Genomic DNA, 26,736 nt, shown 5'->3' on the forward strand with positions numbered 1-26,736 from the left:
CTATGTATGTTTGTACGTTCATTATCCTGAGATACGGAAAAAATGTTATTAAAAACTAAATCAACTGTATAATTGTTTGAACAATTTTCTATGCATTATTTAAGCAACATTAACTCTATTATCTGGTGGCGGTCTATAGCACCAAAGTGATCCAACCACACCCAGGCCGATAAAGAAAATCGTGAATGTAGATAGACCCAGTATAATGCCTGTAGTTACATCGTGTAGTGGCAACCCAGGGTAAGGATCTAGCACTAGGATCACTACTAAGCCACAGCATTTGAGCAGGCAGAATACCGTTACGAGAATATAACCAGAGGTGTAGCTGCGATTTGGCAACCATTCACAATGACGCGAACGGAAACCGAGGAAACCAAGCCCCACGCCACTGAATGCGGCAACCAAGCTAAACTGCAGGTAAAATGATTTTCCAAACTGAAAAGTAAGACAAGCGGTATTGATTATTGACACAAATAACATAGACGGCGGGGGTCTCAGCAAGCCTTACATGCGCAATCATGTAGATAATAAGCGCCGTATTCATACTGCTGCTGATCACAAGCATCAGCGACACGACGGCCAAGGTGATCGCCGCATTGGCCACCTTCTGCGGGTAGGGTGTGGTGCTGTTGGTGGATTTTCCATGGATGCTGCTGCAATCCTCCTCCTCCTCCACCTCCGGGTACGCCTTTGATTGCTGATGTGGTGTTATGCGTGGCGTAATCACCGCCATGGTTCGGTCGCCTGGCGTTTTCACCGACTCGTAATGTAGACTTTGCGTAGTGCGTTCTAAGCGTCGATCACCAGGCGTATAGTGCAATTGTTGTTGGCTGCGATAGTGGTACTTTGTGCGTTGATGCTCTTGCTGGTAGTTTTCCGGTAGCCGCTCTAAGGGCGACAAGTTGCGTGGTGTAACACTACGCGGTAGAGGTGTTTTTCGCGGTGTGGAGAGTAGTTCGTGCAGCATTTTTGTGGCGGCTGGATTCTTCATGGGTGTGCACGGATAAGAGTTGACGCCATTTTGCGCTTGTGCTAGTGCTGGTAGCTTTTGTGGCGTCGAAGTGCGTAGCGTTGTGTTCCGAGACTGTTTCGTGGCGCTAACCAAGAAGTTCTCACTGCGATTCAAATCGGAATTGCTAAGGCACGTTTCCTCCTCCTCACCTTCAGCGTCCTGCATCTGGTCTTCTTCTTCAGTTGGAATTACCGCGTAACGATGGGCGCGCCCATTGTGCATTTGTATAATTTCTTGATTGTCGTCAACCAGTTCCTCATCCTCGGCGGTGGGTACCATTTGGTAGCGCTGATTGCTATTCTTATCCACGATAAGGAATGTTTTGCTGCCGAAATCGCTGGAGAAAGCATGTTTTATTTTAGGTGACAATGGCTGTGGTTGTTGTACAGTAGGTATAGCCGCTTTGCTATGGCTAGCGAACGCCGCATCTGCGGATTGACCATGAAACGAATGTGGCTCCTCGTGAAATGAGGCGGGTTCTTCATCGCTTTGCAGGCGCCCTTCTGAACCGTAGTAATCAAGGTTATCCTGCGATTTAGCATATCGATGGGTGCGAGCGAGGCCCGTGGACAGACCGGGTACAATTGCGTATCGGTTATTTCTATTAGCCGTCGATGGCAAGTCTTCTACTGGTACAAGCGCATAACGGCCAGAATTTGAACGAGTTTCGAAAGCCGTCGATTCGGCAACTGCACTCGTGCTATTGTTGTTGTTGCGGGAATGTGAATACGAAGTGATGGCGAACTGGCTTTTTGTTGGGCGTTGTTGTTGAGTTTGTTGCCGTTGATGTTGTTGTTGCTTTGGAAGGCGACTTAAATGTACTTGGGACGCCGCTGCTGCCTTCGAACGCTTTTGCACGTTGACCGAGCGAGTCGACATACTTCGTTGCAGACGTAGGGGACCAACGCGGGGATTCGCCGTCGGCACTGCATGCCCGCCATAAGAAATATTAAGACTTCGATTGTAGATGGCTTCTATAGGCTCTTGAACCGAGTCCAATTCGACACCGCGCGTCGGATAAAACTCGCTGCCGTGACAAAATGCCGGATTTGTATAGTTGTGCTGCGACATGGCGGCGCAAAACGTTCACTCTAGGTATTATAATAACGGGCAACTCGGCACTGTTCAAGGTAAATTTTCTCGATGCGTTATTCTTCACTTCACACGGAGGCGAAATATATATCGTTTAGTGTTTTAAAATATTTTTCGATAAATTTTTATTTGTTATTTTTTATTTAGTAAACTTTTTATATTAATCTATTACTTAGTAACTGATGGTTCTATTGTTCCCTTTTTCACATCTATAAAAATTTTACATACTTAACCGTTACGAACTTATCTCTCAAAAATTTATTTACTTCCGCACGCGACAACTTCTTCCGAGCAACTGCAACGGAGACTCAAGAATGCCAGTAAAGTCGGAAGACCAACTGCCAAAAGCCGAAAGTAAAAACTGCAACCCCAGTTTAGTGCCGTTGAAATAACATAAATGGGTGAGTGTGCATGTGTACATATCGCCAGTCATGTGTGGATGAACGCCTAGCTCCCCCTACGTTGATTATGCCACAAGGCTGCCTGCTGGTGGTGCGGCGGTGAGCGTACCTTCGGTGTATTAATAGTTGTGCTAAATAACACTGCGGACTGAGTTGTACCGCTGATTATCAAAAACACAAACTCTTGTATGCACAATATACAATTTTATGTACATATGTATGAATGAAATGAAGTATGTATATATGTATGTATGTTAACAGTGCCAAGGCATTTGCTTTGGCGCGCGCTTAGTAGTCTCAATAGGAAACATCTGCTCCTGCAACGGCTGCTTGGCTGCTTGGCTGCCAGCAGCTTGTTGACGTGCGCTGCCAGTGGCACCAGCTAAGACCGACTTGCATACACACATACATATGTATATCTCCCAACAAAGTACACTCGCATACATACATACATACTTATCTACAAATGAATCCAATTTTGAATAAAATCCCAATAAACATTTAAATTTGACGAAAACCACAGGCAGATTGGTATAAAACGTCCTTGCGCAGGAGATTCGAAAGAGGCCTGGAAGGATGATAAAAGAAACCTTTCCGTGCTATACGCGTCTTAAATACAAAAAGTTTGCTTTAGATACCCAACGAATCAGTTTCTTGACAATGAAAAGATGTTCATATGGGGGAAGGATCTCCAGGCTATAAAATTTTATCGTAGGAGGCGAACTACATTTGAGTGACAAGGGCTTCGATATTCAGAACAACGTGGATGGGGTTGCCATTTTAACCAGAATTTTGCTTGATAATGTCTCAAACCTACATAGTGCTCTGAATATGGTCACCAAAAATTGAAGTTATGCGGATACCTTTCTAAAGAAATCAAATATCTGGAAGCTATCCTTGACGAAATGTTCTCGTAGAAAACTCCGGACAGGTATCTAATGTCTCCAGGACCAACCATGTTGTCGTAGCAGAGTTTGTGGCAAGTTAACTTTGGCTTTTAAGCTAAGCTAGGGTTCATTGCATGAACTATGGCGATTCGTTCTGAAAGTGGAGTGACCAATCAACACGTATGTATTTATGTCTGTATGTATAAGTACAGTTTGACGTCCTTCGTTTTGAAAGCACTCGAGATAACCTAAAATCTTCAGATCGCCTTTAGCTCTTACCACTCATTACATCCAGGAAACGGGTTTATCTATTTTTACATCGGGGCATAATGGAATCATGGGCAATGAAGTATTAGATCTTCTAGAGAGGAAAAAGGCTGCACAGCGACTGATGAGTCCAAAACCCATCAATGGTGTTCCATGAAGAAGAATAAAGAAAGAGCCGCAAGATTACTGGACAAATGTGAAAGAGACGGACAGGTTAAACCCTGGTGAATATTAACAAGGATAACCAAATCGAAGAGACCAGTTTAGAATGCCATTAGTTACCTACTTAAGCATTTTTTATAAGCTGACGACGAATATGTTTTAGTGTGCGGTTGTAGTGTTCGTTGGGATTCCTATTTTATAAGGTTTTATAAATAACTGTGTGTGTGTTTTTTCTATGTCATTGACTCGGGAGGCAAACTCAATTTCGTAGGGTGGTTTTTATGTTTGTATATATGTATTTATGTAGATAAATTCTCAAACTTCTCTCTCCTTTAACGCGATCCACCCCCGGCGCTTGCTTAGCCATGTGTGTTCTTTGTTTACGCAAGCGCAGCCGGCACTTAATAGTCAACGTCCAAATACAGTTTTTAATTGTTGAAGGAAACATAACCGAATATAGTCAGATTTTAAATGTTCCAAGTGTTATTCAGCTTCTTTTGCACAATTAATTAAAAAAAAAAAATTTAACATAAGCTGAGTAACAATTAATAAATGAGAAACGGACTCTCAATCGGAGCTTGAAGACATATATATATATTTATAAATATATAAAAATATGCATACCCTCACATTTTGACGATTTTATCAGAAATGTGGTACCTCAGAGGGGAATTACAAATTTCGAAGAAAAGTTATGGCATTTTTCCGAGTTCTGTATGAAATTAAAAATAATTAGTTTTGTGGTTTTTGTTGTTGACTGCATTTAAAAAAAAGAAAAATTTGTTACGGAAAATTTAAATAAATTAAATCGTCGAAACGTCAGGGTATACTTATTTTTGATGCTCACTGTGCACACATACATAGTTGAATACAAAAGCAATAAAAAATCGGCATTATGAGCAAAGTTTCTACTTCTCTCCACACAAAACCGACCGTTACGATATTTTAATCAAAATACGTTCGCTTTAGGGTTCCTCTCCCGCCGCTTTCGCTGTTGCTTTTTCAATGGCAGGCTATTAGTTGTACATAACTAGGATTTTCTAAAGTAAGTTCTGGCAGCTTGATTTTATTTTCATGGGTGGAAATGGCTGTACGCTCTCAAGCTTGGTAAATCATTCAAAAAGTCGTTTCACGCCATCGCTTTGTTAGGAGTATACTAAGGGCATTTATTTGATCAGTTTGCGCAGCCGTAGGCACGAACGATGCCTCCAACACAATTCGGTGTCGGATTACCGATAGCTAATGATAGCTATTTAAGGGGATGCAGCGATGACAATTAGAATTTATTCGGTACGGTTCACTCGCGATAACTTGAACTAGTCAAAACCAATGGAGTAGGAAGTTGTTCATGTTTGCAGATGTGGAAAATGAAGCTCACATATACATAAATATAGCCCCAATCAAATCTAGTTTGTTCAATAATCACCCCGTTTATACATTCAAATCTTAGATTATTAGTTGTCAAATTTTTCCTGTTTGTTTTTCTCACACCTCAAGAAAAATTAAATATCTTCTCTGTGATTACTTATTTTTGCTAAATTACGCAATTTAAATATGTTTTAACTCAATATTTTAATAAAAATAAGTGCCGAATCGCATGCCATTATTTCGTAAAGTATAACTTATTGAATTATTAAAAAATTAGAATTTCATTTCATTAGCTTATTTTATAAATTTTCGAAAAGTCAATTGAAGTCATATAGTCGACTAGCAGAGGTGATTAATCGACTTTAAGAATCGAAAACCTGAAAGTCGATCCTGAAGTCAAGAATCGATTCTGCGTGCACCTATCCCATCCCTATTGTGTAGCTTTTCTTTGAGATCTTACGTATATCGCTTTGCAACAAGTACGTTAATGCCGCTGCACTCACTTTTTTGTAGAAGTATTTTTCTATAAGAACTCGCATTGATTGCCATAAGCACTCCGCAAAGGCGGAAAAGAGCGGCTGACTTAATTCTATGTCGTAAAATGTAGGTTATTTGTATGACAACTTTTTATATATAGGGCTATATTAATTTGTTTATGGTACAGAGTAGCAATATTAAGAAAAAGAGTGTTCACGCTAAGCGGTGTTCACGAAAGGCAGTGTTGACATAATGAGGAGTGCACTGTATATGCAAATATAAGATAATGTTTCCACTTCTGTATTGAACGCTCGGAGCACGAGCCATTGTGCTTAAAGGAGTGGCCTTTTCGATTATGTCACTTTATATAACGCGAGCTCACAGCAGCTTCTCTGCAAATCTTTCTCAAATCTACCAAGTATGGAAAATATCTGCCAATAACGGTGTCATTAAAAGGAAAATTTCCACAAACCCGGCGTAATATCATGCAGGACAAACTAAGATTAATTGAAAGATGGATCTAGGAGAAAGACCTGGGTGTTAACCCAGACAAACTCGAACTGTTGCTTTTTACCAGGAAGTAAAATATCCCCTCGCTCCAGATCCCTGCCATAGGCATCCGTAGTGGACTGTCACAGATTTCTAAAGTGTGGGTTCCGGGGCACCTGAATATACTGAATGAGAAAGCAGACGAAATTGCAACAGGTGGTACATACATCCGAAACCCGCATGATGGTTTGAGTAGAAGGTTTCTAACGATCCGCGTGGTAGCACTAAAGCCAGCGCGTATTTAAGAGCAAATATTTTATTTATCGAGCTTTCTATGCTTATTTTTGCAAGACCAGATGATAATGGAAATATGATTTCAACGCTAAGTTAAAAGCCATTCTTGTAGGACATGCTCTAAATACTTCAGTAAAATCAGTAAAATTTTAATTTTTCGCTAGAGTTAAATGTTCATCACTGAGTACTTTTAAGCAAAGGACGAAAAAAAATGTATGATCGAAACAAAACCTTCGAGAATGTTTTCATAAGAACGAAAGTGAGAACAAAACTATTGAGAGCGTTCTCAAAGGGGAACTATACAACAAAAAAACCCTTGGAAATGTTCCCAAGGTGAACAAAGTACTTTTGGTAAGATTTTTAAGAGAAAAAAAGGAAAAAAAGTCTCCGGAACGTTTTGGCAAAGAACAAAACGGGAACAAAAGTCGAATGAATATTTTCTCGTAGAACAAATAGGGAATTAAGGCCCCAGAAACGTGGAAGCGGGAGCAATATTTTTCTCATAGCGCTGCATTAATTTGAAATATTTCAAAATTTAAATGAATCAAAAAAGAACTGAAAGATAATTATGCAAATTAAGTCAAACGAAAGACTTAAGGCACGAACTTTTCTTGCACAGAAAATGAAACATTGTTCCATAAAGGGACAATTCATCCTAATTATAAATGATCTGAAAGTTGAAATGATCAACCTCTCATCTGGCTAAGAATTAACAATCACGGTTCTCACTGAAATGACCTTTCATGTCAACACGCAGACGCCACTCTCATTCTCAACTCTAAGTTTGTGCTCGTTTTGTTCTCTAGCAGGATGTTCCCCATACTTTTGTTTATATTTGATCTTAGTTGCAAATGTTCGCTCTCATTGGAAGCGTTCCCGAGAGATTCCTTCTCATTCGATTCTTCAGTTTTATTCTCATTTTGCTCTTTTTAAGAACATTCCCGAGAGTGTTGCTCGCATTTTGTTCTTTATAGAAAAGTTCCCCAAACTTTTCAAACTGCTCTCAATACTTTTGTTCCCGCTTGGTTCTTTTGCAGGAACGTACATATGTAAGTACTTATATGTACGTACAATACATTGGCTTTACATCGAATGTATGTATGTATGTATGTGTTGTGCATATGTTATTTTAAAGCAAGGAATGGCTCGTGCTAAGAAAATGTGCAACTAAGATATGAAAGGTATCGGTTTGACAAATCATATCTATTATGCACATACCACATACATACATACTTCATAGGTGAAACAGGATCAAGCAACAGCTAGAAAAAGGCGGCACACGCCACAACTGAAATTTCTTAACATAGCGATAACAGCTGTTGTAAAAATAATAAAAACATCGAAGGCAACTATAACCAGTCCGGGTGGAAGATCGACCTGCATGACGAAAGCAATGACAATACATACATTGGAGCAACGGACTCTTGAAGCAGCCGCAGCAGTAGCAGTAAGGACATTGCTATTGGCAATGCGCAGCTGTCAGCTGTTTGGAGTTTATTCGCCCTCATCAGGTTTTATAAGTTTGCTTCCTCTGCGAGTTGCAGCGAGAACAAAAGAATATGGAGTGTCTCAACAAATACATATGTACATGTACTGAAACGACAGGAAATGCCCACAATAATGCCTGTGTGTGGGATAGCGTTGCCAGACTTGTTTTTTTTTTTTTTTTGAAAAATCAGTACATCGCATTTTTTTGATTAATCAAAATCAGTATTTTTACTACACTTGTATTTAAGTTTACTCAATGGTTATGAATCCGCGCCTACCTGCCATATAACGCATAATACCGAATTTATAGACAAACACAAAAACTGCTATTTGCATGAACATTTTTTTTTTGTATGGGAAGAAACAACAATTTATAAAGCTAGATGTTAGCGGCCGCTGTAGTCGAGTGGATAGAGATGCGTATTTCACTACGTAGCACCAAAGTTTCATCCCTGGTCAGAACGTCCAAAAAGGGTTCTCTAATTGCGGTCGCCCCTAGGATGGCAGAGTTTAAAAAAAAATCGCGTTGCAATATTATAGAAGGCCTAGCAAAAAAAAAACAAAAGGTGATAGAACCTTTCGCTTAGGCTTAAAATAAAGCTACAACTCTCGACTACTATCCATGAAAATATCATTCCTGCAAATTGACCTCATGGTCACTAATAGTCATTTATTGAACAATATAAAAATACTAGAAAACTGTGCTATTGAAAAAAAGAATTAATTTTACCAAACTCAGTTTTTGCTGTTAAATAAATAATAATGTTCAGGGATGACATTTTAAGAGATTGTAGTCGAAAGTTCAAGCCTTAATTCGAGCCTAAGTGGAAGACTCTATGGCCTTTAGTTTAATTGCGGTGGGTACTCAAACTTCGCACAAAATCAGGTTTTGCTGTTCAATAAATGACTATAAGTGACCAACCATGTCATGGTGATGGGATGATATTTTCACAGACATTAGTCGAGACTTCTAGCTATAATTAAAGCCTAATATCACAATTTGTGTCTTTGCTAGAACTTATAAAATATTGCCACAAAACGAGATTTTTTAACACTTTGACCTAGTTTTTATCAAAATCTTGAGCCGATTGAAACTTTATACTCACGGATTCGTAATCAGCACCGAAAATTCAATAAAAATCAGCTTTAAAATTTGCCGCAACAAAATCTGACCTTTGACCCGCCATAGCACCTGTAATATAAGTTTTCACAAAAAAAATTTAGATATTACATAAATAAGAGTAAAAGGCGGACCACGTCTGTATTTTTACTTTTTTGCTGTTTATATGCAATAGTTAAAAATAATTTTTTACCAAAGGTCCAATTTCGAACTTCGAAGGCCCATATATCGATTTCGGAGGCTAACTTCGAAAAACGGAGAAATAACCTTTTTTGCAAATTTATAATAAACACAAGGATATATTGTAATTTTTAGTGCCACGAAAAACTCAAATTTAATTAAATATATATCTACTATTTTAAAGTATGTATTAAAAAAGTAAGCAAAGTTAAAAGTAAAAAATTTATTTAAAATAGATTAAAAATACATATCCCTGCTGAAGTCTAGGAAAAAAAGAAGTCTGATGAGGAGATGTGGTGATCTCCGAAATAGTGCTATAACTTCTACCGCTTAGACTTTGTTGCTTTTTCAATTTTTCCTAATAAACAATCGTGGTACAAAGCTCAATAAAAATATTAAAAATTAAAAATACATATTTATATTCCAAATTTTTTTTTTTAATTCGCTTTGTTCAGGGCTTTATTGGCAAACAAGAGAAATATGTACTTCTTAAAAATTCTCAAAGTTAAAGTTTTCCCTATTTGGCCGTAAAATGTTTTGTATAAGGTTAACGTTCTTTCTACGTCAACACTGGTGATTGGGGCGTAATTGAAGCAAGCTAGTTCATTGGAGCCATTAGGCTACTTAGCACACCAGATATTCCCTTAAGATCCTTAAACCCCTTATTTTTTCTCTTGCGATTGTGCAGTGATTCGTCCGTTCTAGACAAACGGCGTTTAATAAAAAATGCAATTAAATATGCATTTCTGACAAAATATGCCTATATATGCATTTAAGGCAATATATGTAAGAAATCGATCTCATCTTAACAAAAAACTCTTGATTCGCAACATTTGTTAATCTTTAAGTTCATATGACTTCAAAAAAAAAAATATATATATATATATGTAAATGCATAAAACTCCGGGCCCTACAAATAAGTACTTAATTATTTGTGTACATATTGATGTAAAATTTACATATATAGCATCGGTACTTACGTTTTGAGGTAGTCCAACTTTTGTTGTTGCACTTTGAGATAACCCTCTAAATTGGTTATTAATACCGATTCAGTCTCAAGAAGTTCCTCCATCTCTGCCAACGCCGTATACACCTCGGAATTGGTACAACCGATGGTCAGTGAACATATTAGGAAACATATTGGCAAAAGTTTCGAAATTTGTGTAATCGCTGAGCCTTGCCTCCGTTCAAACATTTCAATAGAAAAGGTGTAGGGATTTACCTATAGGAGGTTTTGGTTTGTGCTGCAATTAAAGGAAATTTAATTTGATCAATTTAAATTATTTAGTGAACATAAAGATTATAGAAATACTTTGTGAGACAATAAAATCGAGTTTTCTAATTTCTAACTAAAAGTTCTTCTTTCGACTCTCTTTTGTTTGACATACATATATACATATACATACGTATATACATTTACCGGCTATTTTATAAAAAAAAACATTAATTCATGAATGCAATTTCTCCGCCATTGATCAAATATTTTTGTATCATAAAAAAGTGATTCAAGTGTGAACAAATTTGCAAAAAGAACTAAACTGGATTCTTAACTTCATTTCTTTAATTTATTTAACACACAGATGTATGTACATACATTCACTCGCACCAAAGTCGAAAAGCATATATACTTATTTTTGCACTAATAAATAAATTAACAAGATTTGTTTTAATTCTATCAAGCAGTATTAATTTAAAAATACTGTTATAATAAAGTACATATGTATGTACATATTAGACATCTGTACGAATCCATTCCAAACGGCAAATGAATCATTCATATATTATGAATCATATTTAACATCTCTTCTAGCGCTAATACTTTTTCCTTTCCATACATTATAAACAGTCTTAAAAAAAGCGACTGCTAGTGTAGAATCAAATAGGTATCACAAAAAAAAAAATATTTAATAACTTAGCTTAGCAAATTTTTCACCAGCAAAGGGAGTTTAAGGGCAAATGCATGTATGTCCATAAATGCAAATGCAAATATTTAATAATAGAATAAATCGAAACAGTTCAAAATCCAAGGCATATAACAGGTAGTAGCTGCGGAGGAGCGAATTTGATTTGTTTCGTGTATTTATACTATGTCTCCATTGTGAGATTTACTGCTACTACTACGGTACTTACTTACCCCGGGAGAAAACTCCTGGCAATATTGTAATACATATGTATATCGTCACTATACACAAATAAAGGCGTGCTAGTGTTTGGACGGCAAAAAAAGGCGCGTAAAAAAATTTTGCGAAAAAAGATGCTTATGAAAAACTTCGGCGAAGTATGTTAAGAGTCTTTGACGCTGCAGTCTTTTTATGCGTCTTTTTTCGCCGTCAACTTTTGAGCTCGCCGTCATCTTTCGTGTCTAGTGACAATATCTTTTCGATTTCAAAATCTTCAACTCTGTAATTTAAAGCAAACGTAAATACGTAAAAAAAATTTAAAGGTGAAGTTGTGTACCATATCGTACCTAGTTTTAATTATTAACTTTTCTACTGAAAAATTTAACGTTCGCTCATCGTACAAATACTAAGGGGAGATAAGAAAACGATAGCAGTTTGACGGCCCCATTCAAAGCTGAGTTATGATGAAGTTAGTCGACCATACTTATAGCTATGCCAATTTCCTGGAAATAATACCGCAGTATTCTTAGCGTCTTTAAGCCTTTCACATAGACAGTTATTGAGAGAATACGTCCAATTGCCATTTGTTCACAGTCTATCAGAGCTCTCAAATCTCAGAGCGCTCTTAGTATTTACTAGAGAATTTAGTATTTTACTTACCAACGAAATGAACTTCCCTACGACCAGGATAATTAAGTCACCTGCATAGGCAAAAATTCCTCGGATATTTATAGGTTGGAAACGATCTGTAATTGATCGCGGTCGCTGCCATGCGCTATTTTTCTAAACGGTCGTTCGTTTGATACACATATTTTAAAATTGCATATAATTTGTGTATAATTAAACCAAATTCGACTTTCAGAACAGCGGCAACCTCTTCAAAAAAATTTCAAACTAAAATATTCTTAAATATCTTTCATATGACATTTTTATAATTATTTCAAGCAACTGATCAAGGCGAATTTATATAAGGTGGTGTTGTTTCATTAGCTGTGAGTAGCGTTTGATTGTCAAAATTTTGAATTTCTTAGTGAGTGAGCGAAAACGTGAGAGTGTTTGCATTTTCTGTCGCAATTTTTCATTCGGGGAAGAATAGCTGAAATTTGACAATGGCCCGCTAAAAGCAAAAAAACAAAATACAAGTAATTGTTGTATTTGTTCAATCGATACCACCTTATATGTATTCGCCTTGCAACTGATGAAGTTGAATTTGATATTTTAAACACGTGGCCATACTGGTAAATAAATATTGTTCAGAAATAAAAGGTTTCAAACCGATTTCGACTGATAACCATCTTTTTATAATTCATTCAACTTATTCAACCTGAACACATCAACAATATTGTAAATTGTCAAACTAAATATTTCCTTGCCAACCATTTTTAAATTTCATTCCACTTGGGTACGAAATAATTTAATTCAACTTTCAAAACAAAACAATAGTAGAATTTTTATTATTTCAATTTTATATACTTAAGACAGTCCGACACATGAAAATTTTCTCCGAGATAAGGCTCCAGTTTCTAATAGATTTTGGGTCGCTAAATTTGTAAAAATTTAGACCTTTATGTGCATATGTTTGAATTTTAAGAAAATAAGGCAAAGAGCGAAATCGGCTAAACCGGCTAAATTTCTTTTCTCTCGCTGTTTTCTATCGCAACCAGCTAAATCTACCTGGAAAATGGCTAAACTGGCCACACTGGGCAGAAGTACCCTGGGATCGTTGCCATTGTCTGCCGAGGGGCGACAGCTGCAAGAAAAAACTTCTGTTGATGATGCTGGATTCAAAAATTTAACCTGGGATCTCTCGAGCAGCAGTAGGCATCTCTAATCCCTCACAAAGTATTAAAAAAGGACCATACGTAAATTGTTCACTGATTTTTGTTTATTTTAATGTTGATATAGAAAAACTTTGTACTTATTTTGCTTTGCTCTTTTCTTAATATAACAGTGAAAAGTTAATAGTTTTATTCTAATTTTTGGTCATGACTTCACGGTAGAAGAACTATGTATTTCAAAATCGGTTTTTTCAAATTGTAATTTTTCGAATAACTCGACAACCGGTTTTGGAAAAAAGACGAATAATCGAATGCCGAATATGTAAAACCGCAACACTTAACAAATTCAATTGAAATTCATTGATTAAACTACATATCTACTTTGAAAAAATCTGTTGACTTTTTATGTTATAATTACTATTGGATGAAATTAGCTGACTTACTAAGATTCATTTCCAATTCTCATTCCTCATTATTATTTTTTTTCTACACGTGTATGATTGACTAGTTGATCCTAATGTCGTTTATGAGCTCCGTTAATGTTTCGTAACAGCTTAAATTTTTGTTAATGCGATGCTATTCATTTTAATCATTGAAAACATCAACAAAGTCGTAAACTATAGTTAAATAAATGAATAGCTCTTTATTCTGGGCGTTTAAGGCCGCTTTCATTTCAAAGCCAATAAATTGTATTGTTGTTATTTCTCTGCTAAGTGAATGGGTCGATGTGATCGTTTTTTTTTTGCAGAAGCAATTCTTCTTAGTGAAGTAGTTAAAGGAAGATGTAAGCAATACAGAACAAGGAAAATCTCACTGATTTATGCATGCATATCCATATACCATTTGAAAAAAATAAAAGAAATCGAGTTCAATGAACTCGAGGTAGTGTTAATTATCTGCTTCTTTAATCAAATATATGTATATATTTAATGATCACTTCTTTCTCATATAGTCGAACTTTTTAATTTAATTTTAAATGTTTCTAAATGTCTTAATGCCTGAAATAAAATCTATTCACCATCACCGCTATTATTTGGAAGATCACTAGATGAAGATTGGTTAGTAATGAGTTCTTCAAGGGTGCATGTTTACTTAATTTGAAATTAAAGTAGGCAGAAACAAGTTTATTTGCTTTTGCCAGAAAATTTAACAAGCATTAACTTGAATGAGTCCTGCACGTTTAAAACGACAATGGGATAGAATCGGTATAACTCGATGTTAATGAACAGTTTCTGTCTTTCTTCGGGCTTATCGAATTTTCTGTGCCTTTTTTGACTTGGTAAAACGCTTAACTGAAAATAGTCCGATTTTTTCGAATGCCATGCTTTTAATTTTGCTCGCGTTCTAATATATCGAGCCCTAACCGCCAAAATAACGTAAGCGACATTTTTTTCAAAATTTATTTTTGATGCAGAAATGCATCTAGATGCTCTAGGAATGTTTCTGCATAAAAAAGAAAATTTTGAAAAATGTCGCTTACGTTATTTTGGCGGTTAGTGCTCGATATGGTACATACAAAAAATTATCATCTACACATGCAAATACATATCGTGTAAGAGGACTGTTAGCAGCTTTTCACTCGAAACTAGTGATACGATACATGCAGATGCACATACATATGTACATTAGGGCGATTTTTATTGCGACTATTGTTTTTTTTCACTCCTACTTCGAAATTTTGTAGAAAACACACGTAAACTTACAGTTTTTTCTTAAAAAGTCTACAGCTCAGAGGCATTTTATGGTATAATCTTGGTCAATGGTTGGTTTTCTTCAAAAGTGTTCATTGCGGTGTAATCCCAACTCCCACCAGCGAGGAAGTGCGGGTCACTAGACCCAATTTTTCCATGAAATTCTCGTTTTTTGCCTCTATCTCGAAAATAAGAAGAGCTACAGAAGAAAAATAAATAAAACACTTGTAGGACTTTCGATTTCATACAAAAAAAGTTTGAGAACACAAAATCGCTAACATCGATATTTCTTGAGGAGGTATTGGGCTTTAAAGTTGAGGTAATGTGGAATTTTCATGGAGTATTAAGCTAAATTGTAGAAATTGTTGATCCACTTCAAAGTCCAATATCTAAAGAAATGTGGATATTAGCGATTTTGGTGGTGGTAATTTTTTTTGTAGGAAATTAAATGTCCTTTAATTTTTGTATTCATATTTTTTCTTTAGATCTTGTTATTTTCGAGGTAGGGGCAAAAAACGAGAATTTCATGAAAAAACTAGTTTTAGTGACAAAATAGGGTCCATCCCCAAAAACAAAGTTGCGCCTTTTCTGCCGAAATTAAAAATTTATTACATTTTAAGAGCCAATATATTTTGGAAAAAAATAAGATTTACGGAGACCGATTTGAAAATACCTACAAAAGTCTTATTATTTTGATTCCGTTGACAAATTTTTAAACATTTTTTTTTGCAGATCTTTTAAGCTTAAACTCTTCTATCATCTGGTTTGATTTTTAGAAAAAATACTTTTTAAGCTAATTTAAATTATAAAAAATTTTTGGACGTATTTTCAAATAGGACCAATTCACGTAAATCTTAATATTTTTCCGAAATATTTTCCCATTTAAAATAAAATAAATTTTATATTTCCGATTAAAAAACATTAGCACATGAAGAGTGGCACAGTAGTAGACTTATCCACCCTAATGTCCAGTACTTTCAACTGGGAAAGAGAGAAAAACAATTGACACCGTTTCTAAAAGTCTAAAAGATCGTAGCATGGGCGGCCAAGTTCAATAGTCACTAAACATAAACAGTTAGGTGCACACAAACTGTATAGTGGAGTGAATGACCTCAAAATAACCTACTTTGACTTTTATTTTTAACTGGCCAACCAGTCAAGCGGTCAGCATAAGCCGGGCTAACAAAGATCATGCGCACATGCGCGACTACATTTATTATAAATACGTATGTACATACATACGTGCATATGTATGTATGCATATATTTAATTACATATATGTATGTATCAGGCAGCTTTGGAGATGCAAATTAAGCAACCACATCTTCCGAACCATGAAGTGAGAACAGTTGCAAATAACAGTACATGAATGATATTATAACCCCAACAACAAATATGTATTATGTAGGTACCCACCCACATACATTTTATGACCAGCAATTTTTTTGTAACTTTTAAATTAATGCAAATCTTATAAATAAAACACAAAAGTGTTGATGCAATTACAAAATTATACGCAAAAAAAAGTTAAAATATATGCAGTTATATGTGACATATGTATCTATGTGTACAGTAGGGTGGTCCAAAAATGTATGTGAAAAAGTAGAGTAGGAATTTTTATGCTCTCACCCCCTAGGATTTTTCTATACCGAAAAAATATACCCTTATTTATTTATTTTGAAATCAAAAAATATTCAGAGCTCGCTCAAAGCGCCCAAAGTTTTCCATGTATTTTATATGGGGAAAAATCAACTTTTCGTAGAAATGGTATAGTATAGTTAAAAATCAATATTTTTCTACCAGAAAACTCTGTTTATCTGCAGCAGATTCCCAATAATATTACGCAATAGTTTATTTAACCATTTTTCATTGCAGCTATAATTTATAGGTCCGCCAAAAACCCACAAAAACCCCGAAAAATGCAATGGGGCGACCAATAAAAAGTCGTTAGTATCAATAAATGGTTAAATAAACAGTTGGGTATTGTTTTTGGAAGTCTCCTGTAGAGAACCATAGTTTTTCATTGGAAAAATATGAATTTTCAAGAATTCGATACCATTCTACGAAAAGTTGTTTTTGCCATATAAAAGCGCTTTGAGCTACCTCTAAATATTTCTTGATTTCAAAATAAAAGATAGGGCTATACTTTTTTTCGATATACAACAATCCTAGCGGGTGAGAGCATTACTATTCCGACTTTACTGTTTTTGGACCACCCTAGTGTACAGTCATGTGTGTAATGTTAGGACCACTAATCAAAATCCTTATAGTTTGTTTTGAGTTGTTCATAAAATGGACAATAAATTTTATTAAAATTGGTGTGGGTTTAAGTTGTCGCTTTCACAATTAAAAGTTGGGTAATGAGTGCCCGTACAGTAAGTAATTCCTGGAGGTAAGAGCTGAACAAAATGCTGAAAATTCAAACACTTTAACCCGGATAGTCTTTTACAATAATCCCGGTTAGGAGAATTTTTGGGGCTAAAACTAAAACCCCGCTTAAGCAAGGGCTATAGAAAAATTCGCTAAATGAAACAATTGCTCTTATAGAGAAGACCAGCGTGCACAACCCTGTCGGAAATGGAACTACTTTAAAAGTAATTTAAAAAGTACTTTTTTGCGAACTTCAAGTGGTTGGATTTCTCCCTTTTTTCATATAAACCACTAACTTTATTAACATGGCCATGTCCTAGGAGAAAGTCAATTATCCGACTCTGCATTCTATTTCAACTAATTTCAAATGCATTTGGTTTAAATAACTTAAAAGTCAGTATTTTTAGTTTAAATACGCTTTCGTTCTGCACTTCACAAATGCTTTTTCATATTTCGAAGACAAAATAAAATTTCATTTTAACATTTTGCCTCTGATGGGATTCGGACCCGCGCCTTCTGGAAGCTAACAAATAACAGCAGGCATCTCTGCACGCTCAGCTACAGCTACACTTTTAAGTGTGCAAATGTTCAGTTTGAGTTGTGTGCAAGGAGCAAGTCGATTGTCCGACTCTGCATTTGATTTCGACTTCATTAAATGCATTTGGATTAAAGCACTTCAAAGGCAGTAGTTTTTTGTAGTACGCTTTCGTTCTGCACTTCACAGCTGCTTTTTCATACTTCCAAGACAAAAATAGTGTCAAAATTCGAAGCATTTATGTACCTACTGCACTTGTTTTGAAGTAGTTTTTCAATTAGTAGATTAAAAAAAAGAACCCTTGTTTCCGTCAGGGTATGTACTACAGCCATACATGCATACGAGGCGAATTCATTAGAATTCATCTTCACATTTCGCCTTGGGTACTTACAAGACCAAAGGATGCTATGCCGCCAAAAAGAATCATTACAAGGCTGCCAAATTTTTTATTTTTTCATCAACTGGTTCACACATTTGCAACATTATAAGCAGATAGGTTTTTTAAGCGTGATGTACGAGTACATTAAGGGTTTTTTTTATATTGCTTATCTGGATTTTTTGGGACTTAATTTGATTAACTTATAAAGACAGGATTTATTAACCGAGGGGTTATATCCAGAAAGTACTGCAACAGCAGTCAATATTGAAAAATCTTTCTTTGTGATCTTAATATTTTACACATGACTGTATCATATGTAAGTATGTATTTGCATAACGGATTGCTGAGTTAAATATGTTTTTCTTTTTTTGATTTAATGAGAACATAGTTGGGTGAGCAATAAAACTGCCAACTTGTGTCGAAAAAGTGGTGCATGGCATTACAAATTTTCAGTATAGGCACACAAAGCACGCTTGTGATTGCCAGTCAGCAAAGTTTTGGAAAATTTGTAAACTCTAACTAATTAGTTCAAGGCGTTCTTGAGCAAATATCGAAAACAACCTTACCTTTGACTTTTAACAATTTATCAAGTCGAAAAAAGATGAATTTTTAAGTCTAGTTTTAGGTCATTAATTAATGTCTACGTTCGGCATACATTCATGGATTTGTAAGTATGTACATATGTAGACGTGTATATGCATAAGTCTGCACACAGTATGACCCCTGCAGTACGGGGGGCGACTACAGGACTGATGAATCGGTAGCTACCTGGAAACTACCGGGAGTTACTAAAGTAGTCACTTGCGTGATTTATGAGCGCCCCCTATCGTAATTTTTCGCAATTCTGTTTCCGACAGTTTTGACTCTGCACCACCACGGGTGAATAGAGTAGCTACTTACCTAGGAGTCGATGCAGTAGCGGTTCGAAAGTAGCGATTTACTCGAGCAGTGCTGGAGGGACTGAATAACTACATACATTCATAATGTACTTTTATGTTACTTTACGAACCCCCTTATTATATTTTTAGCCTCTTAATACGAGACTAACGACACCTGTGTGAATACTCCAAGTAAGTATACAAAAAACATACAAAGGTAAAAATTGTCAAGTCGAAATTACGAAATTGCTTTGATTTTTCCTCTTTCCTGAATAATTTCAATAAATAGACTTGTCACCTTTTCACCCTTAGGCGACGATATACACTTTCCAAATGCGAATATATGTAAGCTAAACAGTTACCAAATAACTAATAATTTTCCTTTTTTGGTCACTTCATTTCGGTTCTCAGACGCATTCCTGCGCAAAGCGTGACTATGAAAATGTCATACATACATATTTATATGCTAGGTGAAGCCGAAGCGCACCCATTGTTTGCCATTAAAACGGCATTACTGTAAAAGTATACCCTTTATGTAATAAAACAGATGGAAAATTCTTCCATACGTGCAAGGCATTTCCTTCAGTAAGGAATAACGGCTATTCGACATTAAATTCGTACACATAAAAATGTCTTTTCTAAATGAATCTTTTGTCGATGCTACTCGAAGATGTAAGAATAACAGATTAGTTAAGAATTAGTTGAAAAATTATACAAGAAAAACGCTGCAAGTACAAACTCGGTCTCTACGGAGCGAAGTCCCAATACATCTTCTTAAATTTTATCAATAACTCCTTAGAGAAAATGAGCCCGAAAACATCACCTAAAAAGTTTTTTGTAAATTAAACTTAACCTTGTAAGTATTGTTTAATTTATAAGATGATGTAGGTACTGATAACCAATAATTGAATGAATTAACAAATCGATTTTTTAGTGCAAGCACATGATTATTTTTCATGACATTTAATGTTTAAAAAAATCGTGAACAAATTGCTCAAAGTGAAGGTAGCTCAATACCCTGAGATTGATACAAATAGTGAACAATTGCGGATGAGTAATGCCCTAATAAGGGATAAGTTCCTCACCCGCTTGCTTTTTGGGTGAGTAGATGCACAGCTGTATGGTATGATGGAAGATATCGCCTTGCATACATATATGTATCTACATACATATATATGTAGTACAACAGTAGCTTAAGTGTTTTGCCCCACTCCCGCGCGCACTCTGGAGCAGAAGAAGCGTGCAACCTAAATCCATTTTAGAGGTAAACCACAAATGCTGAGGAAGTGCTCGAATGTATAATTTATAGCAGAAAAAAAGGTAAAGCAAATGGCAAATGTGATTGAAATGCTATTTATTAAACAAAGGTGCTGCATGGAGATAGAAATGCTAAAGCTTAGTTGCAACAACAACTGTGCTCGTCGTCGTATATTGCTAGCGCGATCGAAAATAATCAGAGTGCGGTGCGGATAGACCAAAAACGTTGTTGGTCTTTGCAAAAACATTGAAGCAGCAAAATATGTATGTGGGAACGTCTTTCTTAACTGCATTCAGAAATAATGTCAACACAACAAGCCTGAATGCGCATTAGGGTGGTAAAAAAAAAAATTAAAGTCGGAGTTTTAATGCTCCACTCCTAGGGTAGCTCTATACCGAAAACTTTCTACCCCTGTTTTTTATATCAAAATCAAAAAACATTTAGAGGTCGCTAAAATCGCTCAAAACTGTACATGAATTTTATATGGGGAAAACAAGTTTTCATTTTATTTGCTTCAATGTAACTAAGGGCTGCTTTCACAGTCATTTAACTAATATGTATATTACTGTTGACCAACCACTTATTATTTCACAGTATCAACCAATGTACATCTATTAGTTAAGCAATAGTTAAAAACTGGTGTTCTTCTATTACTTAACTAATGACTCTGAAAACGGCCCTTAGCGTATTTATGTGCGTCGATGTCAAATGTGGCGACAACATTTTTACATTACAGTTTTCTAGATTTGGAAAAGTTATTTTTTTTTTTGCTTTAATTATGGAGATAACAAAATTGCATCTTCATATTTAGATTCAAAAGACAAAAGCTAATTATCTTAGTCTCATTGAAACACATGTATAATACAAATATATTTAACTTCCCACTGGCTTATAAGCAAACATATTTTACGAGTTTCGGAAAAATTTAATGACCTGGCTTAACTTCCCTCGTGTCAAAGATATATTTAAGAGCAATTTTCCAGAGGCCGTACCGCTGAAAGAAGTTCTAAGTAAAAATACTGTGGCCAGCGTAGCCGGAGTTGGGACTGATGAGGGTTATTTTTTGTAAGCACTGCCGGAGGCCGCCAACACGAAAAGGTGTTCTACACAAAAAAAAAAAAACCCATTTAACCGAGTTTACATTTCTGGTGTCAAAATGATAACTTTAGACCATTTTCCCATGGTTCCCCAGGGCTCTGTGAAAGGTTTCGAGGGCTCTGGTGTATATAAGCTGTGCTCTTTCTAGTGGATTGGATATCAAGAGCCACAACCTCTCTCTCTCCGCCCACTAACCCAAAAAAAGCAAAAAGCAAATTAATATTTTAACGAATTTCGTGACTTTTATTAAATATATTGATAAAATTATTATTTTGTCATAGCTTGTACACAGTTTAAGTATTGCGCTGGGATTGTCCCAAATTTATAAGTCTAGCATATTCACTCCAAGTTACAAGTTTTTCAAGGCATAACATAAAATGGCAATAATAACAAAAAAGCTACATAGGAATGTACATTCATACATAGGTATGTACATGGCTATGTGTTCATAGAATCTCTATTCGAGTCTTAAATATTTACGGTAAAAATCATTTAAAAATTATGGCTTTTTATGTAGTTAATTGCATTGGCCCATTTAGTTTCGTTGCAGCGTACATATGTACATTTATTTCAAGCAGTCCAAATTAGTTGGTCGAATCATGTTATATTATTTATAACGAGCGAATCGCGCCATTGCATAATGCATTAGATAGTTTCGAAGTGGAGTTGCGGGCGTGAATTCACCAATCAACTTACATACGTACATCGCAAATTATGTTTTTATTATTTAGTTATAATATATACCACTTGCGCACATGAAAACAACAATTGTACATACATATGTAAATATACTGGGGTTGTCAAAAAAAAGTAAAGTCGGAATTTTAATGCTCTCACCCCCCTAGGATTGTTTTATACCGAAAAAGATTATACCCCTGTTTTTTTTATTTTGAAATCAAAAAATACAATATTTAGACGTCCGTCATAGCAATCAAAGTATCCCATGTATTTTATATAGAAAAAAGTTTTTCCATCGATTTTTTATCTTCAGGAGACGTTTAATAATAATAACCAGGCAACGGATTTTATGGAAACTGCCTTTTTTCTGCTAAAGAGATAAAGTATATTTGATTAAGAATGTCCATGATTCATAAACCGGTTACCGAGAAACACATATGTAGCGTAACTGGGCGGTGCCACGCCCATTTTCAAAAAAAAATATATATCACCAAGTTTCATTTCCTGCTAGGAGGTCGATATGTGAATTTATGTACATATACATTTGTCTATATCTATCTCGATTCGTTTTGGCTGTTTGTTTCCATATAGAACAATCCATGGGGATGAGAGCATTGAAATTCCGACCTTAGTTTTACACATGCTTTTTTGGACCACCCTAATGTACATAGATATGCACATATACGTATATTTATTTAAAAATTTGATATAGGAAATCTCTTTAAAGAGCCATACACAATGCATATGAATGTATGTATGTATGTATGTGGATACATTTGGCATTCAGAAGCCAACAGCTATGAGAAAAAAAGTTTTTAAATTCATATTTACTCGTACATTTGTAATGAGTATGTAAGTATGTATGTACGTTAAAGAGTGCATGCACATCAAAATTCGCATAAATTAAATACACGAATCGGCATTGCAATTAATAAGAGTGCCTCTGTATACATATGTATGTATGTATGTAAATATCTGCCTATGTGTGGATTTTATATGTTAATACATATATGTATGTATACATGCAGCTGACAGCATGCATTAATTCCAACAATTACCGGCAGTTTCCTATAATAGATAAATACACTGCTGATAAGTTATGAATTTCATGGCGATATGCACTGAGAAATGCAGAAAATTCCATAATCACGACAGCAGTTGCTATAATTACTTTTTAACATTTTAACATTGGTTTTGACGATTATATCGTGCGGTAACGTAGGGATGTACCCAGCTTTACTTAAGATTCGCACTAAGCTGCGCTTACTAATCCCACTGAGTATCTTTACTGCAACTTAATTTAGCTAGACCATAGTATATACCTTTTTATTGGAGATTAGCTGAAGTGTCTTTATCCCCAAAACTGGGTATAAACTTGTCTAGAATTTAAGGCCCACAGGCATCACGTCGTTAGTACTAAGGTTCTTCGATAAAGTAAAATGTAAAGACGCGCATGCGTAATAGGATTTAAAGCGCAGTTAGTCAACGACGTAGCGTAAACGTAGGTTGACGTACGTATCAGCATATTAAATTTACTGTTGATAGAGAGAGAGAGAGAGAGAAGCAACGGCAACTTCACCGCCATACGGTGGTGAGTTTTCGTAAACACGCGAATCCCATAAGGTAGATCGTGTCTGCGTCAACCTACGTCTACGCTATGTCGCTGACTGTACGAGCTTTTACTGTGAAACTGCTATCCGAAGCTATGTTAGAATTGAGACTCTGCTACGCTATTGGGATCATCTTGGATATAGAGGGCGTCCTTGATATATGGCGTAAGGGCAGATATTCTTAATGCACATATCGGACTTAACTTTATTGACATCTAGTGTGTATAAAAATGTATGTCTGTCAATATTCTAAAAACTTCGGTGGTTCTCTTCACTAGGAAAAGGATGGGGGCTTTTGTTAAAACCTGGGGTGTGTCATCTAAAAAGATTTTGTAAATTTATGCTGCGTACAGTAATTAGAACAATTTTTGGGTCTGAATGTGCGATCTGGCGCATTAGACGGTCAATGCATTACTAGACTCATCGTCTATTGATTTATCTTTTAGGGTAAGGTTTTAAATTATCTCTACCGGCTGGAATCTTGGTAGCAGTATATTAATTCACTTAGAGGTAGTGGACATACCTTCTGATTCCTTTGTATCATAGATTAAGTTACTTAGAAGTGATGTCCACAGGGGTCTGGGATACTCCAGAATGGGTGGATCGTTAAATCGGGGCTCGGCTCTGGTGCAATGATATTCGTTAGCGGAAAGTCTTTTTTTATGGCAGAAATATGGTCGCAGCTCCATCCAGTGGTAGTATGCATCTCTCTCGGAAACCCCTGGCAACCCCGGTAACCATTGGATTTATGTTTTCCAAACGCATACTGATTTGTTACGGTGATCAAAGAGTTAACAAATAAATGTAATTGAATAAACTAAGTATCTAATAAGTTACATTATTTTACTCTCTTTGAATAATCACAGAAGATTGACTTCAGTTTTATTAAAACATGACAGTTTAGAATGTTTTAGATCATTTTTTTTTACTATTTAAGTTCCTTCTACAACAGGTGCTAATTAAATAATTTTGTAATTAGCAGAATCTTGACTAATAAACAATTAATAGAATGTATTTGTGCAATTAAACAAAAGCGCTGATTTGACAATTGAAATTAAAATGAAATGAATGAAAGACAATTACGCACAAAAGCAAAATTAATTATTGTAGTCAAGAACCTTTTTTATTTTGCCAAATGGGCGAGCATAGTGAACGAAGCGCAACCAACCGGATTTGGACGGCGGCACTTGCTGGAAACACCTCCACTTCACACACCAAAGCCACATATTCGGGAAGAATGAGCCCAGCGACAGAGTTGGCGCAAAATTACTCAGCTAACTCAGTTAGGCCATTAAGTGAAAATTGTATGTGGAGCAGAAAGTATCACCCTATTTGAAAACGCAAATAACTGGTATTTTTTGACATATTACAAATGACACTTGGTGGCTAACGAGATCGCCCGATCAAGTTTCGGTAGGATTATTGAAAACGGCTGGCCCACGTAAGCAAGCCGCACACCCTCCAGGCCTTTAAGAACAGCATTCGTTACGAAACCGACAATCTAACGCCGGAAATCTTAACAAACGTGATGCAAAATAGCATGAAAAGTGCCGGAATTTGCGTCAACTCTGGTGGAGGCCAGATATTATTTCCCAAACATGAAAAAATGGGTGTTTCCATGATGTCGGACGTGACATTCGTACACTTTAGAGTTAAATAAATCATCCGAAAACGGAAGTGACTTATAACAAAAATGCGCCGTTGTATAACTTTTAAACCGTCCTTTGATCGACCAAAAAATTAGGTGCGCTTGGAACACTGGTGTCGGGAAAATCGGGTCATAACGGACTTGACAAAAACAGAAGTGGCTTCTGAGTAAATGTAAAAATAAGCAAAACCCGACGAATTCTGTGAGATTTTCCTTTCTTAAAAATTCTTTAAATAAAGTCAAATTACGGACTATTACAACCAATTCATATTATATTACGTATATATTACTTCGGAATAAAAAATATTTGGCCAAGTTTTACTCGTAAAAAAAATAACTGTTATTTTCGGTCCCTGGAATACTGTGAAAGTGCTCTGATAAAGCGTATATCTGGCCAGTCACAGAAGAAAGGATTAAAAATAAATTACGAAAACTTTAATCGAAAAACGCTGGTTTGCAAGTTCTCCAAATTCATAAACAACCAAAAGAATGATAATGAAGAAATCTTTGGAAAACAACAACAATGTTTAAGCAACGATCTTGCAATGATGCTAGATTGTGAAGATAAAAGTCAGGAGAATACATCCCACATTTGCAGCCCCGACGCAATTTTCAAAATGGAATTATTGCACCGCAATAAAAAAATAAATACATATAACTGAAAGTTCTCTCAAATGGTGCAGCGTCAATCGAAAAGAATTTACAATTTTCTCCAGTTTCAAGTTTTTCAAGTGTGTCGCCTCGAGCGAGTAGTTATTTGGTGGCGAAGTTTTGATTTACGATCCTTTAAGAAACACGCTGTAACCCGAAAAGGCAACAACATTCCTTTTAGATAAAAAGTTTTTATTAAAAACAATCTTCCAATTTTTAATTTAAGTACGAAAAAAACATTATTCAAAATTACTAGCCTTTTCATTTTTTAATTACCTAAACGTATGTTCACATATCAATATTACCTCATACCTTACCTTATACCTCATACCTTATATTACCTCGTTTTTTTTATCACCCCGTTTACACAGGCAAATCTCAGATTATTAGCCGTCAAATTTGTTGTGCTTGTTATTCTCACATCTCAAGGAAAAACTATGTTTCTTCTCTGTGCCACCGTGATCACCTCAATTACCTTGATATCCGCATTCGCATTCGCATCCGCGGATGTATAAAATTCCACATTCGTAACATCCCTAGGACATATGTATGCCGTTAAAAATTAATCTATTTTAATTAATTTTGGAATAACAGCAAAAAATCAGATGATACTGTGTGCGCTACACATATGCATGTATGTATGCTAATGTGTTGGTACATTAAGGCAACTGTAACATTTGTAAATGCCACATGGAAGTGTCACAAATCCACCATGCGGAAAGACCAAAACAGCATTGTTATCACTGCTGAGTTCATTATAGTTTATTCTATGATCATTTGAATGCCTACTTACTAGGGCGTTCGA

The 26,736-nt window shown here is 35.8% G+C and overlaps 2 protein-coding genes across 2 annotated transcripts in view; one reads left to right on the forward strand and one right to left on the reverse strand.

Annotated features, from left to right (window-relative positions):
* LOC118736797 (prolyl 4-hydroxylase subunit alpha-1) overlaps positions 1 to 26,736 on the forward strand; it is a 108,960-nt gene that overhangs the window by 21,352 nt on the left and 60,872 nt on the right. The window lies entirely within an intron of this gene.
* On the reverse strand, positions 44 to 2,561 carry LOC118736796. Its single transcript, XM_036466832.1, has 2 exons — positions 509 to 2,561; positions 44 to 435 (listed from the first exon to the last, which is right to left on the reverse strand). Exons 1-2 carry the CDS (start codon positions 2,081 to 2,083, stop codon positions 100 to 102), a joined length of 1,911 nt encoding a protein of 636 aa, XP_036322725.1. The 5' UTR covers positions 2,084 to 2,561; the 3' UTR covers positions 44 to 99.

Source organism: Rhagoletis pomonella, unplaced genomic scaffold (genome assembly GCF_013731165.1).
Source record: "Rhagoletis pomonella isolate Grant_MI unplaced genomic scaffold, Rhpom_1.0 Rhpom_scaffold_00004, whole genome shotgun sequence".
Classification (NCBI taxonomy): domain Eukaryota; kingdom Metazoa; phylum Arthropoda; class Insecta; order Diptera; family Tephritidae; genus Rhagoletis; species Rhagoletis pomonella.